A 12,263-nucleotide genomic window follows, 5' to 3' on the forward strand; every position below is an offset into this window, starting at 1 on the left:
ACTATTTCGTATCCATATATTGAGAAAACAATAAAGTCTAAAGGTCCTTCTTAAACGTATCATAAGATAAATGAAAATCGTAAATTGATAGGCAAAGATTTCCAAATCTTGGCTGCCTGGTACGCAAACAGACATATAAAATGTTTTTTCCCAGGGATACCTGTTGGACTTGGAAAATCAAACAGAAGAAAGTTACAAGTGTTATGTAACTTTCTTCCTAACGCAGCAGCAGTTCATAAGGTTGATGCTATCCTCCATAGAACAACTGGAGAACAGCGTCAGGAGAAAAAAGATGCGATTTATTAACTTCCCCTGTATGTAATTGTTCTTCCACTGAAAATATTTTAAAGATATCTGAAAAAAGCTCTCAATATAAATGAAGACATCATACCACCAATCACTCAGGTCTATTATCTACCTTGCCTAAAGGCCGCAAAAGGGCAACAGGGGGCATGGCATGTGGGAGGACCAGCTTGCCATAGGCAGCTTCCATTTCACTCATATCCTAGAATCATCGCTACAGAAAGGGTATTTCCAAGCTGCTTGGCTACTTCCATACATTTTAAAATTATTATTATAATTATTTGTTGCTTTTGTATCCCACATTTTCCCACCCATTTGCATGCTCAATGTGGCTTACATATTACCATTAGCGGCGTTAGCCGATTCCGGTCTGAACAAACACATAACTGGCTCTATTATATGACTTTTTTTTTGTAATACAGATATTCAAATGTAAGCCTCAGAGTACATGGTATTCCAAATATTTTGCAGGCAATCTGGTTAAAAGCATAAAAGTTTCTTACTCTGTGTCAAGAGGTTCTTTCTCTAGCAGCGGAATATATTTCCAAATTCCCATGCAAATATCTACGTTTCGAGGGAATAATTAGATTTTTGAACCTAGGGCATTTGGTGCCTTTCAAGGGTAAAACCCGGCTGGCCATTTCTACCTTATTATCTGCTACCAGATTTTGACTCCTGGCTGGTACTAGTTAAGGTTTATATTTGTGTAATTTGCTAAGGTTTGATTATCCTTGTAAGCCCTGTTTTATTCTTTGTGAGGGTTCTGCAGTTATTTCATTGTGAAGGTTGAGAACTTGGATGATTGCATTGTTAGGTCTATGCTTTTATGTCATTGTTAATGTAATAGACAATCATGTCTGTGCTTTTTATTTTGAAACTCATAAACAAAAAAAAAAGAAAGAAAAAGATTAACATATGAAATATAGAATTATTAAAAGAAAGGAATGCATAGGTTTTCAATTGCAGTCAAGGGCCAAAACAGGGCAGTTTTTATTTATTTCATTTATATCCCACATTTTCCCAATCAAATCGGGTTCAATGTGGCTAACAGATTATTATATTAACAATACAAATTGGATTTATACCAGGTATTTGTGACCTGGATTGGCCACTGTTGGAAGCAGGGTACTGGGCTAGATGGACCATTGGTCTGACCCAGTATGGCTATTCTTATGTTCTTAATACATCAGTATAAAAGACTTGTAGGGCTGAATTAAACAATGATTAAATAGAATGTGATAATTTATTTATTTATTTGTTACATTTGTATCCCACATTTTCCCACCTATTTGCAGGCTCAATGTGGCTTACATAGTACCGTGAAGGCGATCGCCAAGTCCGGTATGGAAACAAATACAATTTGATGTTAGGTCGGGTAGGTTGATATATTCAGGTACATAGGGATCGAGGGTAGGAAGGAATATATAGTGTCCAGTACAGTCTAAGGTTTTGCTGTGTTGCAGAGTTGATGTATCTGATTTATGTCGGTGGGGAATGCTTTTCTGAATAAGTAGGTCTTTAATGATCTCCTGAAGTTTAGATGGTCGTAGATTGTTTTCACAGACTTTGGCAGTGCATTCCACAATTGTGTGCCTATGTAGGAGAAGTTGGATGCATGAGTTAGTTTGTATCTGAGTCCTTTGCAGCTTGGGTAGTGGAGATTCAAGTAGGTACGTGATGCTTTGGTTCTGTTTCTGGTTGGGAGATCGATCAGGTTGACCATATATCCTGGGACTACACCATGGATAATCTTGTGGACCAAGTGCAGATAATTAATTTGAAAGAATAAAATTATGAAGTGAAAAAGAAATGGACACTTTGCATTAGGATTCTTCCTTATAGGGGGGTCCATCAGTAAAAAAAAATTCCTAAGAAGAAATCAGACCTTACCTCTGATCCAGGTGAAATGTCCAGAGGGAAGCAAAAATGTGCATAGTCCATACCTTTTGGATAAAATCCAACTGTATCTGACCTATGTGTGCTAAGGATGGTCCATTTTTCTTGGTCTTTTGATTTAGACTGAGCAGCTGCATAATATGAGGCACATATACATACCTTGGCACCCCACCCTATGACTATTGCAAAAATCTAAGGATTAAACCTCCAGCTTAAAAGGTGGAGATCTGTGCTTGGTTATTTATTTATTGTAGTATACATGGGTATGGGGAAGGGGTGTGTGTGATTTTATACCAGGTTGCCTGTGTAAAGTCCAAACGGCGCCTCTTTTAAAACGGTAACATTGGCATCAATTTTTTTTTATAAAATAGTCTCCCAGATCTAGTTCCAATAGTGCACAAATGCTCATGCACAAATTTAAACCTGCCTCCAATAAGCTATAAATATTTGTATATACTCTACATGTCTAACTGCTTATTTTATAAAATATGTGCATACCTTGCAAGCTCCTCCCTGCTCACCTTTGGCCCCCAGGAACAACTTTCTGCAGATGGCTAAAAGGAGGTGCACTCTTGTGTGCATATTCTTTTCATATGTGCTCACACAATTTTGTGAAAGCCAAATTACTTCCTGACGTGCACTCTTACGGTTTAAGCAGTAGCAGGTGCATAAACACAGACCCCCCCCCCCCATCCTCCCCTTATAGGCTCTCTACTCCCTGTCATTGTATAATTAACCCACCAGTTTACAAGGAGACCCTGCCTATGTCTTCCAAGTACACATGTCACCTTTTAGTAAACCTATTAATTTTATAGGTTCGAAACTCCCCCTTCCCCCGTTTTGGTTTCTAAATGCACTTGCAGCAAGTCAGGGGGAGGGAGCTAAAGCCGAGAAGTCAGTGAAACCCCTGATCTTCTCAGCCTGGCGAGCTGAAAGGACTGAGCACCCTTTAAATATCAAGAGACACCCCCCCCCCCCCCACCTCATCCACGCCTCTTATCGGGAGAGAGAAAGCGACAGGACCGAGAAATTTCAATGACCTCTTGCTTTCCTCATTCCTAGACTTCTCTCTTCTCCCCTGCCAGCTCCAGATTCCGTCTCAAACACCTGCTCCTAGAACAAGAGGGAGGTCGAGGGGAGGGAAAAACAACACCTGAAGTCGTTTTGCTCTCAGCTTCTGGAGCTACAGACTGAGCCTTCTCCTACCTTAAGTTTCCTCTGCCAGGATCAGCCCAGTCCCTCTCTTCTGAGGCTAGGGGCAGCAAGAGGCATGGACTGACCGAACCGGGGAGGACTCGGATCTCGGGGGGTTCCGGGGATCTTGGAGCCTAGAGGGACCGGCCATGTCTGGTAAGTTTTGGGACCTGTTCACACGTTGCCAGCACGCAGCTTTGCTCTCACTGAAGTCCCGAGCGCGCAAAGTTGCAAAGCTGAGCTCAGTCTGTTTACTGTGTATTAGCGGTGGTTACTTGTTTGTCCTGTTTGTCTGGCCTAATTAGATTGTAAGCTCTTTCGATCAGGGACTGTCTTTTCATGTTCAAGTGTACAGCGCTGCCTGCGTACGTCTAGTAGCGCTATAGAAATGATAAGTGGTAATGATAAGTGACACCTTGTTTCACCTACGTAAAGGAAACTAGGGTGAGGGCTAATGCAGAGAGATTGTCTGAGGCATTTTGCTAGTAGTGACCAGCATCTAAATCTATCAACTATATCTCAATAGCCAGCAAAATCGGCAGAGCAGCCAGTCCTGGAGAACATTTCAGTGTCTGTTTTCTCGGTAATTCTGTACGTTTGATCATAGCTAAGATAATTTTCTTTCCACGAACAACACTGTCCAAAATTGTCCTTGGAGTTAAAAAAAAACCCCAAAACCGTTTGCTGACTAGCTGCTAATGTTACTTGTTTTCATCAGTCTGGTTTTATGCAGTTCTATGAATGATTTCCTAGTTTAGAGACCGGAGAGTTTTTTTAAAAGGTTAAAATAAATGGAACATCTATTTCAGAATATTTAGATATTTAATCGACCATTTTTAGAGGTTTGCAGAGAATGAAAGGTGAGGTCGGGGTTAGTGATGAGCATTACTAGAAAGCAGATTTTAAAAATGTTACCTCCCAATATTTAGACTAGAAGAATAAGTGATGGACCAAACCCTACAATTTTCCTTTTTTTTTTTGGGGTGTAGAAGAGAATGCAGGGCATTGGTGTAACTTTGTGTGTACAATATCCTATATTGTCAAATCTCCTAAAATAACCTGAATGCTATACCATTTTCTTCCAGCAAAAGTTTGACAATTAGGGATCCTTTTACTAAGCCGCACTAGAACGTGGCCAGCGCTGCGATTAGCGTGTGGGTTTGCTGCACACTCCAGCCATTTTCTAGTGTGGCAGAAAAATTTATTTGTTACATTTGTATTCCACATTTTCCCACCCATTTGCAGGCTCAATGTGGCATACATAGTACCGAAAAGGCGTTTGCCAAGTTCGGTAGAGAAACAAATACATGGTGATGTTGTGGTCGATTTAAGGTTCAGGCACAATGGGGATCGAAGAGAGGAGAGGGTTATATAGTGTCCATTATGAGCTTTGGTTTTGCTGTGTTGCAGAGTGTAGGCTTTCGGGTGCTTTTTAAAAAATGGCCGTGCGCTAATTTCCCCATTAGTGCATGACCATTACCACCATCTATTTAGGAGGTTGTAAATGCTCCTGCGCTACTTGTACACAAATTGGGTAGCGTGCAGTAATGTGCCCACCAGGGGCGTAGCCAGATCTCAACGTTTGGGGAGTCTGGAGCCCAAAATGGAGGGGGACACACTGCCCAATTACTGTAGGAATAGCACACGAGTCCTCACCACCAAGTAAATAGGTGGCGGAAGGGGCTCAGGCGGAAATGGGCATACGCCAGTTGTGAAATTAGCACATGGTCATTACTGAAACAAATAAACCTGGCGTTTTCCCATCATGCTAGAAAGTGGCCAGAGCGTGCGGCAAACCCACACGCTAATCTCGGTGCAGGCCACTTTCTAGTGCGGCTTGATAAAAGGACCCCTAATTTACTATTTTTTAATTCAGTGGCTGTGCACTAACGATAACGTTAGCACATGGCCAGAAAATGAAGTAATAGAAAAAGGTCAGCATTACGGCAGCACTAGAAACAGGCTTAGCCCGCAGGAATGTTCAGTGCTAGGATGTGCTAAGCCTTTTCACTAGCACATCTTAGTAAAAGGGCCCCTTTATGAAAGACTAGTAAAAAAGGCCTGTTTCTGACACAAATGAAACGGGCGCTAGCAAGGCTTTGCTCGGAGTGTGTGTTTGAGAGTGTGTGAGAGTGACTTTGTGAGAGAGTGAATGTGTGTGTGTTGTGACAGAGAGAGAGAGAGAGACTGAGACTGGGTGCGAGTGTGTGTGTGAGAATGAGAGTGTGTGCCAGGATCCCCCCTCCCTCCCAGTTCCAGGATCGTCGTCCCTCCCTTCCTCCTTCCCTCCCTTCCAGTTCTAAGCCCCCTCCCTACGAATTTTAAAAGTCATCTTTAATTACCTCGTCGGGTCATGTCTCGTCACTCATTAACCGGGATGGCGGCTAATTCACGAGGCAGGCAGGCTTGAGCCACGGCGGTAAGTCAGGAGGGCAGCTGTTGAGCACGTCAGTGGCATCAGGCAGGCTCGACATCATAATGGCTACGGTGACGTCAGCCTATGCTACGGAGCCTAGCACACCAATTCCGAAGAAGTCACAAACACAGGCAGCAAGACCCATAGAACGTTGGAGGTGAGAATTATTATATAGGATTAGTTTTCTTTCAATGCTAAAAAAAACAGGGTACAATTCACACATGAGCCCTTTTACAGACTGGCGGTAAGCCCAATGCGGGCTTACTGCTCACTCTTCCGGGACTAATGCCGGCCCAACAGGGCCACCAGCAGTAGTTCTGCCCCAAGCGAGCACCATTTCCAGGGGCAAAAAAGAAAACCCCTGGAAATGTCTTGCGCAGTGTTAAGCTGGTGGTAATATCACCGCGTTCTGCCTGGTTACCACTGGGTTAGCGCGGGAGCCCATATTGCTACCTCATGGCCATGTCTGGGGGCTTTTTTACCCGCCGTGGGAAAAAGAGCCCCCACTTCTAACACAGGGCCCTTTTTCCCACAGCTTGGTAAAAGGACGCCACAGTGAGGAGACAGGAGAGAAGATCAAAAGCAAGAGACCTTAAGCATCCCTGTGGCTCTGCAGCCTTGAGATAGCTTAACTGCTGGAGCAAATATATTCTAGTTGGAACATAGGAAAGTATCCATTTCACATACATTGGCAGCGATGCTCCAGTTTAACAGGATTAAAGCATCTATGAGGTGCTGCTGCTTTAACTAGGTGGACTGAACAGAGCTGCTGAAAAATCAGATTTGTATGTCTAGAATTCTAAGGTGCTTATTTTCAAAGCACATGGACGTCTCAAAATGCCCAAATGATGTCCATGTGCTTGAAACGTCCGAATCCTGATTTTACAAAGGTAGAAAAGGGACATCCCAGACTGCAGTACATCCAAATAGCAAGGGAGTGTGTTCTGGACATGACTAGGTAGAGGCCAAAATCAGGATGTCCAACAGCAGGGTTGGCCTGACCATTAGGCCACCTGAGGCGGGGCCCTCAGGCGGCACTCTTCAGGAGCAGAATCTCGGCGAGTGGCATCTCCCCCTTTGCAGCATTTTACATTGTCATGTTCCAAACCTGGCAGTGGCAGCAATTCCCATACGCTGCCCTGCTGCTGCCGGCACCCATCCCTTCCCTTTACTGTGGCCGCCTCTCTGATGTAACTTCCTGTTTCATCAGAGGCTCAGGCAACCGCAATAAAGGGAACAGGCAGGTGCCGGTGGCAGGGTAGCGTATGGGAATCGCTACCACTGCCGAGTTTGGAACATGATGAGGTAAACGCTGTCGGGGGAGGGGGGGCAGCATGTTAGCTCCGCCTCAGGCAGCATCTTGCCTTGGGTCGGCCCTGTCCAACAGCAATAACTGAACAGTAAGAAATGTCCAAGTCCATAGTGGTGGAGTAGTGTATCACACTTACATTTATAGAGCTGTTGCAGTTCAAGGGTTCACCAAATAAACTCCACTCAACCAAGAGGTTTAATGAGAAGAAATATTATTTATTATTAGATTTTAAGAATTAAAACGTATAGGACATGCATCTTTACTGGATAGCATATGTTATAATTCCAGCAAGTGTTCAAAAATATTTAAACACTAGCGTATTCTTAAGGATCTCATAGTAACAAATTTCAGTGATCACAGTCGAGAGTAAATATTTGCACTGCTATTACCCTTAATTAAATTCTACTTGTGCAATGCAACTGAAACTTATACTTTAATGTCAGATTTTTAAAAATAAAAAGATAAGCAAAGGAATCCTTATCTATCCCCCCTGGCATGTACCTCTCTTCTTGTTTCTTTATACACATGTCCCTAAACCCCACAGCTTCACTGGCAGGCACTTAGGTTGGGCTTCTAGGAGGCAGTCACTTATGTGCAGGCACTCGGACTGAGTCTCTTCTTTAAGGCAGGCTCTTTCTCTTAAGGGCAGGCACTCTTGGTTGGGTGCTGTCTTCTTCAGGGCAGAGGCTCAGACAAAGGCTCTCTCTCTCTTCAGGGCTGGGGCTCGGATGCAAGACCTCTTATTCAAGGCAAGGGCCTCTTTTTCTTGAGCACGTGTACTCACACCATGGCAGGCTTCTTTCCTGGGTTTGGGGCTCCAGCTGCAAGGCTACCCCTCCAGCCCAGTCCAGCTCACCTGCTCCACTCTGCCCGGCACAGGCTCTCTCCTGCAGCTTAGCTCTCTTTGTAGCCTCCTCCTCCTGCCTGGGCTTGTCTCTGGTACTGCTGCTGCTTCTCTTCTCAGCCCAGGAGCTTACCTGGAGCCATTTTCTGGGTTTCCTGTAGCCCTCTTTCTGCCTGGGTTTGCTTGGGCTCAGCGTGGTCCATCCCCTGCTTGGGCTGGCCTTAACAGTCCTGATGTGGTTTTTGGCCCAGCCCACTTTGGCTTTGTAAACAGTGGGGGTTTATTATTTCAAAGATATGTTTTATCTAATTACTATTTTTTTATAATGGCTGTTAATTCTTAGTTAATTGATTTAATCCATATCTAATTATTATTGTTTTTAATGGTTGTTAACCCCTAATTGATCTAGTTTAATGCTTTCTTTTGTAATCCACTTTGAGCTGCAAGGAATTAGTGGAATATAAGAGATATGATGTAATTTTATTTATTTGGATTTTGCTCACACCTTTTCAGTAGTAGCTCAAAGTGAGTTACATTCAGGTACACTGGATATTTCTCTGTCCCAGGAGGGCTCACAATCTAATTTTGTAGGTGAGGTAATGGAGGGTTAAGTGATTAACAGGCTTATTTTCGTAAGAGAAGGGCGCCCATCTTCCGACACAAATCGGGAAATGGGCATCCTTCTCTCAGGGTCACCCAAATCGGCATAATCGAAAGCCGATTTTGGGCGCCCTCAACTGCAGTCAGTCGCGGGGATGACCAAAGTTCACAGGGGCGTGTTGGAGGCGTAGCGAAGGTGGGACTGGGGCGTGCTTAAGAGATGTGCATCCTCGGCCGATAATGGTAAAAAGAAGGGTGTCCCTGACGAGCATTTGGTCGACTTTACTTGGTCCATTTTTTTCACGACCAAGCCTCAAAAAGGTGCCCAAACTGACCAGATGACCACTGGAGGGAATCGGGGATGACCTCCCCTTACTCCTCCAGTGGTCACCAACCCCCTCCCACCCTAAAAAAAAATGTAATTTTTTGCCAGCCTCTATGGCACCCTCAAATGTCATACCCAGCTCCACGACAGCAGTATGCAGGTCCCTGGAGCAGTGTTAGTGGTACAGTGCACTTCAGGCAGGTGGACACAGGCCCATCCCCCCCTACAGGTTACACGTGCTGGTAAATGTGAGCCCTTCAAATCCCACTGTACCCACATGTAGGTGCCCCCCTTCACCCCTTAGGGCTATGGTAGTGTTGTACATTTGTGGGGAGTGGGTTTTAGGGGGGGTTGGGGGGCTCAGCACTGAAGGTAAGGGAGCTATGCACCTGGGAGCAATTTGTGAAGTCCACTGCAGTGCCCCCTAGGGTGCCCAGTTGGTGTCCCGGCATGTGAGGGGGACCAGTGCAGTACGAATCCTGGCTCCTCCCATGACCAAATGCCTTGGATTTGGTCGTTTTTGAGATGGGTGTCCTCGGTTTCCATTATCGCCGAAAACAGGGGATGACCATCTCTAAGGTCGACCTAAATGTTGAGATTTGGGCGTCCCCAACCGTATTATCGAAACGAAAGATGGACACCCATCTTGTTTCGATAATACGGGTTTCCCTGCCCCTTCGCCAGGACGTCCTTAGAGATGGTCACCCTTAGAGATGGTTGTCCCCGTTCGATTATGCCCCTCTAAGGGGCCCTTTTACAAAGGTGTGCTGAAAAATGATCTGCGGTAGTGTAGATGTGTGTTTTGGGCACACGCAGAATCATTGCCCCTCGGCGGACATTTTCAACAGGCAACCAGCATCACGGAGCGACAGCCGCGGCCAGGCAGGAGCGTGGATCTTTCCTGCCTGCCATGAACATTTCCTAAAAAATAACCGCAGTGGATGGACGGGCAGGTGAGACAGCAGGGTCGCTAGACATGGGTGTCTGCTGGGGGGGCAGGGTGACAGCAGGGTCGCTGGCATGGGTGGCTGCAAGGGGGGGGCAGGGGGAGATGAGGGTCGCTGCTGCACATAGGTGGCTGCAACGGGGCAGGGGGAGAGGAGCCTCGCCGCTACACATAGGTGCCTGCAAGGGGGCAGGGAGATAGGAGGGTTGCAGGACATGGGTGGCTGCAAGGGGGCAGGGGGATAGGAGGGTTGCAGGACATGGGTGGCTGCAAGGGGGCAGGAGGAGAGGACAGTCGCACGACATGGGGGGGCAGGGGGAGAGCAGGGTGGCTGGAGGGAGGGAGGTAGGTAGGGGGAGAGCAGGGTCGCTGGCCATGGGTCGCTGCAGGGGAGGCCGGGGGAGAGGAGGGTCGCTGGACAGTAAAACCTTGCTAGCGCCCGTTTCATTTCTCACAGAAACACAGTGGCGTTCCTAGGGGGGCTGACACCCGGGGCGGAATGCCGATGTGTCCCCCTCCGGGTGCAGTGCTCCCCCCAGATGCAGTGCAACCCCCCCCCCCAGCGAAAGGACACCCCCCGCGAAAGAACCCCCCGCTGGGGGGGTGCTGCACGCGCCTGTCCGTCATTCGTTCCATGCTCCCTCTGCCCCGGAACAGGAAGTAACCTGTTCCAGGGCAGAGGGAGCATTGAACGAACGACGGACAGGCACGCACGGCACCCCCCCCAGCGGCGTGCACCCGGGGCGGACTGCCCCCACCGCCCCCCCCCTAGGAACGCCACTGCAGAAACGGGCATTTTTTTACTAGTAATGTAATATATCTCAAAGGCACTTATATGGTTAGCAGGCACCACTAACTGGATAAGTGCAAGGAAGAGGGATATTCAGGAGCTGTCGGTCAGTTTTGCTCTGCTGGATGTGTGGAGTACCCCAGGGATCTCCATTATCTCCTTTGCTTTTTTTTAACTTCTACATGTCATCTTTAGGTTCTGTTAAGTTGAAAACAGGTGAGTTGCTACTTTCTTATGCTGATAACTGCATTTGATGATTTAGGTGACGCTGTTATTAAATTGTTTGTATGGATAGGATTCAGCATTGGGCCATGAGCAATATGTTGAAGCTGAATAAAACTAATTTTTTTTTTTGGTTCAAGAACCCTGGAATTAATGTTCCTAATACCATTGTACTTCCATCTCTTTCTGTTGTACTTTCATGTCTCTTCCTGTTGAGGATAAATCTTAAGTTTTGGAGGTTATTTTTCATTCATGTTTAACTATGGAGCCTCAATTAAATCATCTTTGGCAAAAGATCTTATTTTGATCAAGCTTCCTTTGCTCTAGTGGTTCAGATGTTGATCTTGTCCCATATAGATTACTGGAATGTGTTTATATTTGGGTCTGTCTTCAAAGTTGTTGAATAAGTTACTACTTTATTCAGAATACTTTGGCTCGATTTAATTTATAAGATGAAGAAGTTTGATAGTGTTTCATCATGTTTGGCAGAGATGTATTGGCTCCCAATATGTAAAAGAATTTTTAAAAAATCAGTATGTTTATTGTTTCTGATGGTCTGTAGGCTTACATCTGAATTATTGTTTTTTATTGACTACTTCTCTGTCTCGTCACTCCTCTTGATTGCGTTCTTTATTAATATTTCAACCCCCAAGTTTCAGGAGTGTTAATTTCTTATGAGTTTTTAGTTCATTATTTTCTTTTTCTGCAATTTCCTTTTGGAATTCTTTACCTTCGCTAGTTAGATTGGAAACTAATAATTTATTTTTTCATAAGAAATTGATTATTATTTGATTAGTATTGATTATTAGAATCGGGTGAGGCTATTTTATATTGCATTTTGCTTTATGTTGATTGTGTATTTCATGTTTTAATTTGTAAACTGCGTTGAACCCGTAATGCCAATGTTAACAGTTTTATATAATAGTGATATATAAGTGTTACATTGGCATTCACAGTGCAGCTGAATATCCCCTCTGATCATCTCAGCGTTGGACAGTGCTGGGGCAATATGTGGGCAGAGCTGGAGGATACCTGGTTAGTGGCAATATTCAGACTCCTAACCGCATAACTAATCAGATAAAGGAAGGCAAGCAAAAAGGCTGTCCTAACTTTGTCCGAGCAGTCTGAATATTGCTGCCAACCAGATAACACTTCCAGGTTATCTCTGAAACCAGGTATTCATGGGCTCTTTTACAAAGTGGTGGTAAGCCCAACGCAGGTGTAACCCACTCCTCTCATCCAGAAGAGGGTTCATGCTCAGGAGGTGAACTCACAGTGGCGTAGCAAGGGCGGGGTGGTGGGGGCGGTCTGCCCCAGGTGCATGCTGCTGGAGGGGTGCAGAGAGCAGCTGTGCGCCTGTCGGCTCCTCTGGTTCCCTGCTCCCTCTGCCCCGGAACAGGTTACTTCCTGTTCCA

General features: G+C 45.4%; 1 protein-coding gene across 5 annotated transcripts in view; it reads left to right on the top strand.

Moving 5' to 3' along the window:
- The first annotated feature begins 3,192 nt into the window (after positions 1–3,192).
- Positions 3,193–12,263, top strand: part of LOC115470268 (synaptotagmin-15-like) — a 68,419-nt gene continuing 59,348 nt past the window's right edge. For all 5 annotated transcript variants that reach the window (XM_030203293.1, XM_030203296.1, XM_030203294.1 and 2 more), the window contains exon 1: positions 3,193–3,549. In XM_030203293.1, the coding sequence (XP_030059153.1) occupies positions 3,543–3,549 (7 nt within the window). In that variant the 5' untranslated portion in view covers positions 3,193–3,542. The remainder of the gene's footprint in view (positions 3,550–12,263) is intronic.

Source organism: Microcaecilia unicolor, chromosome 5, assembly GCF_901765095.1.
Source record: "Microcaecilia unicolor chromosome 5, aMicUni1.1, whole genome shotgun sequence".
Lineage (NCBI taxonomy): Eukaryota > Metazoa > Chordata > Amphibia > Gymnophiona > Siphonopidae > Microcaecilia > Microcaecilia unicolor.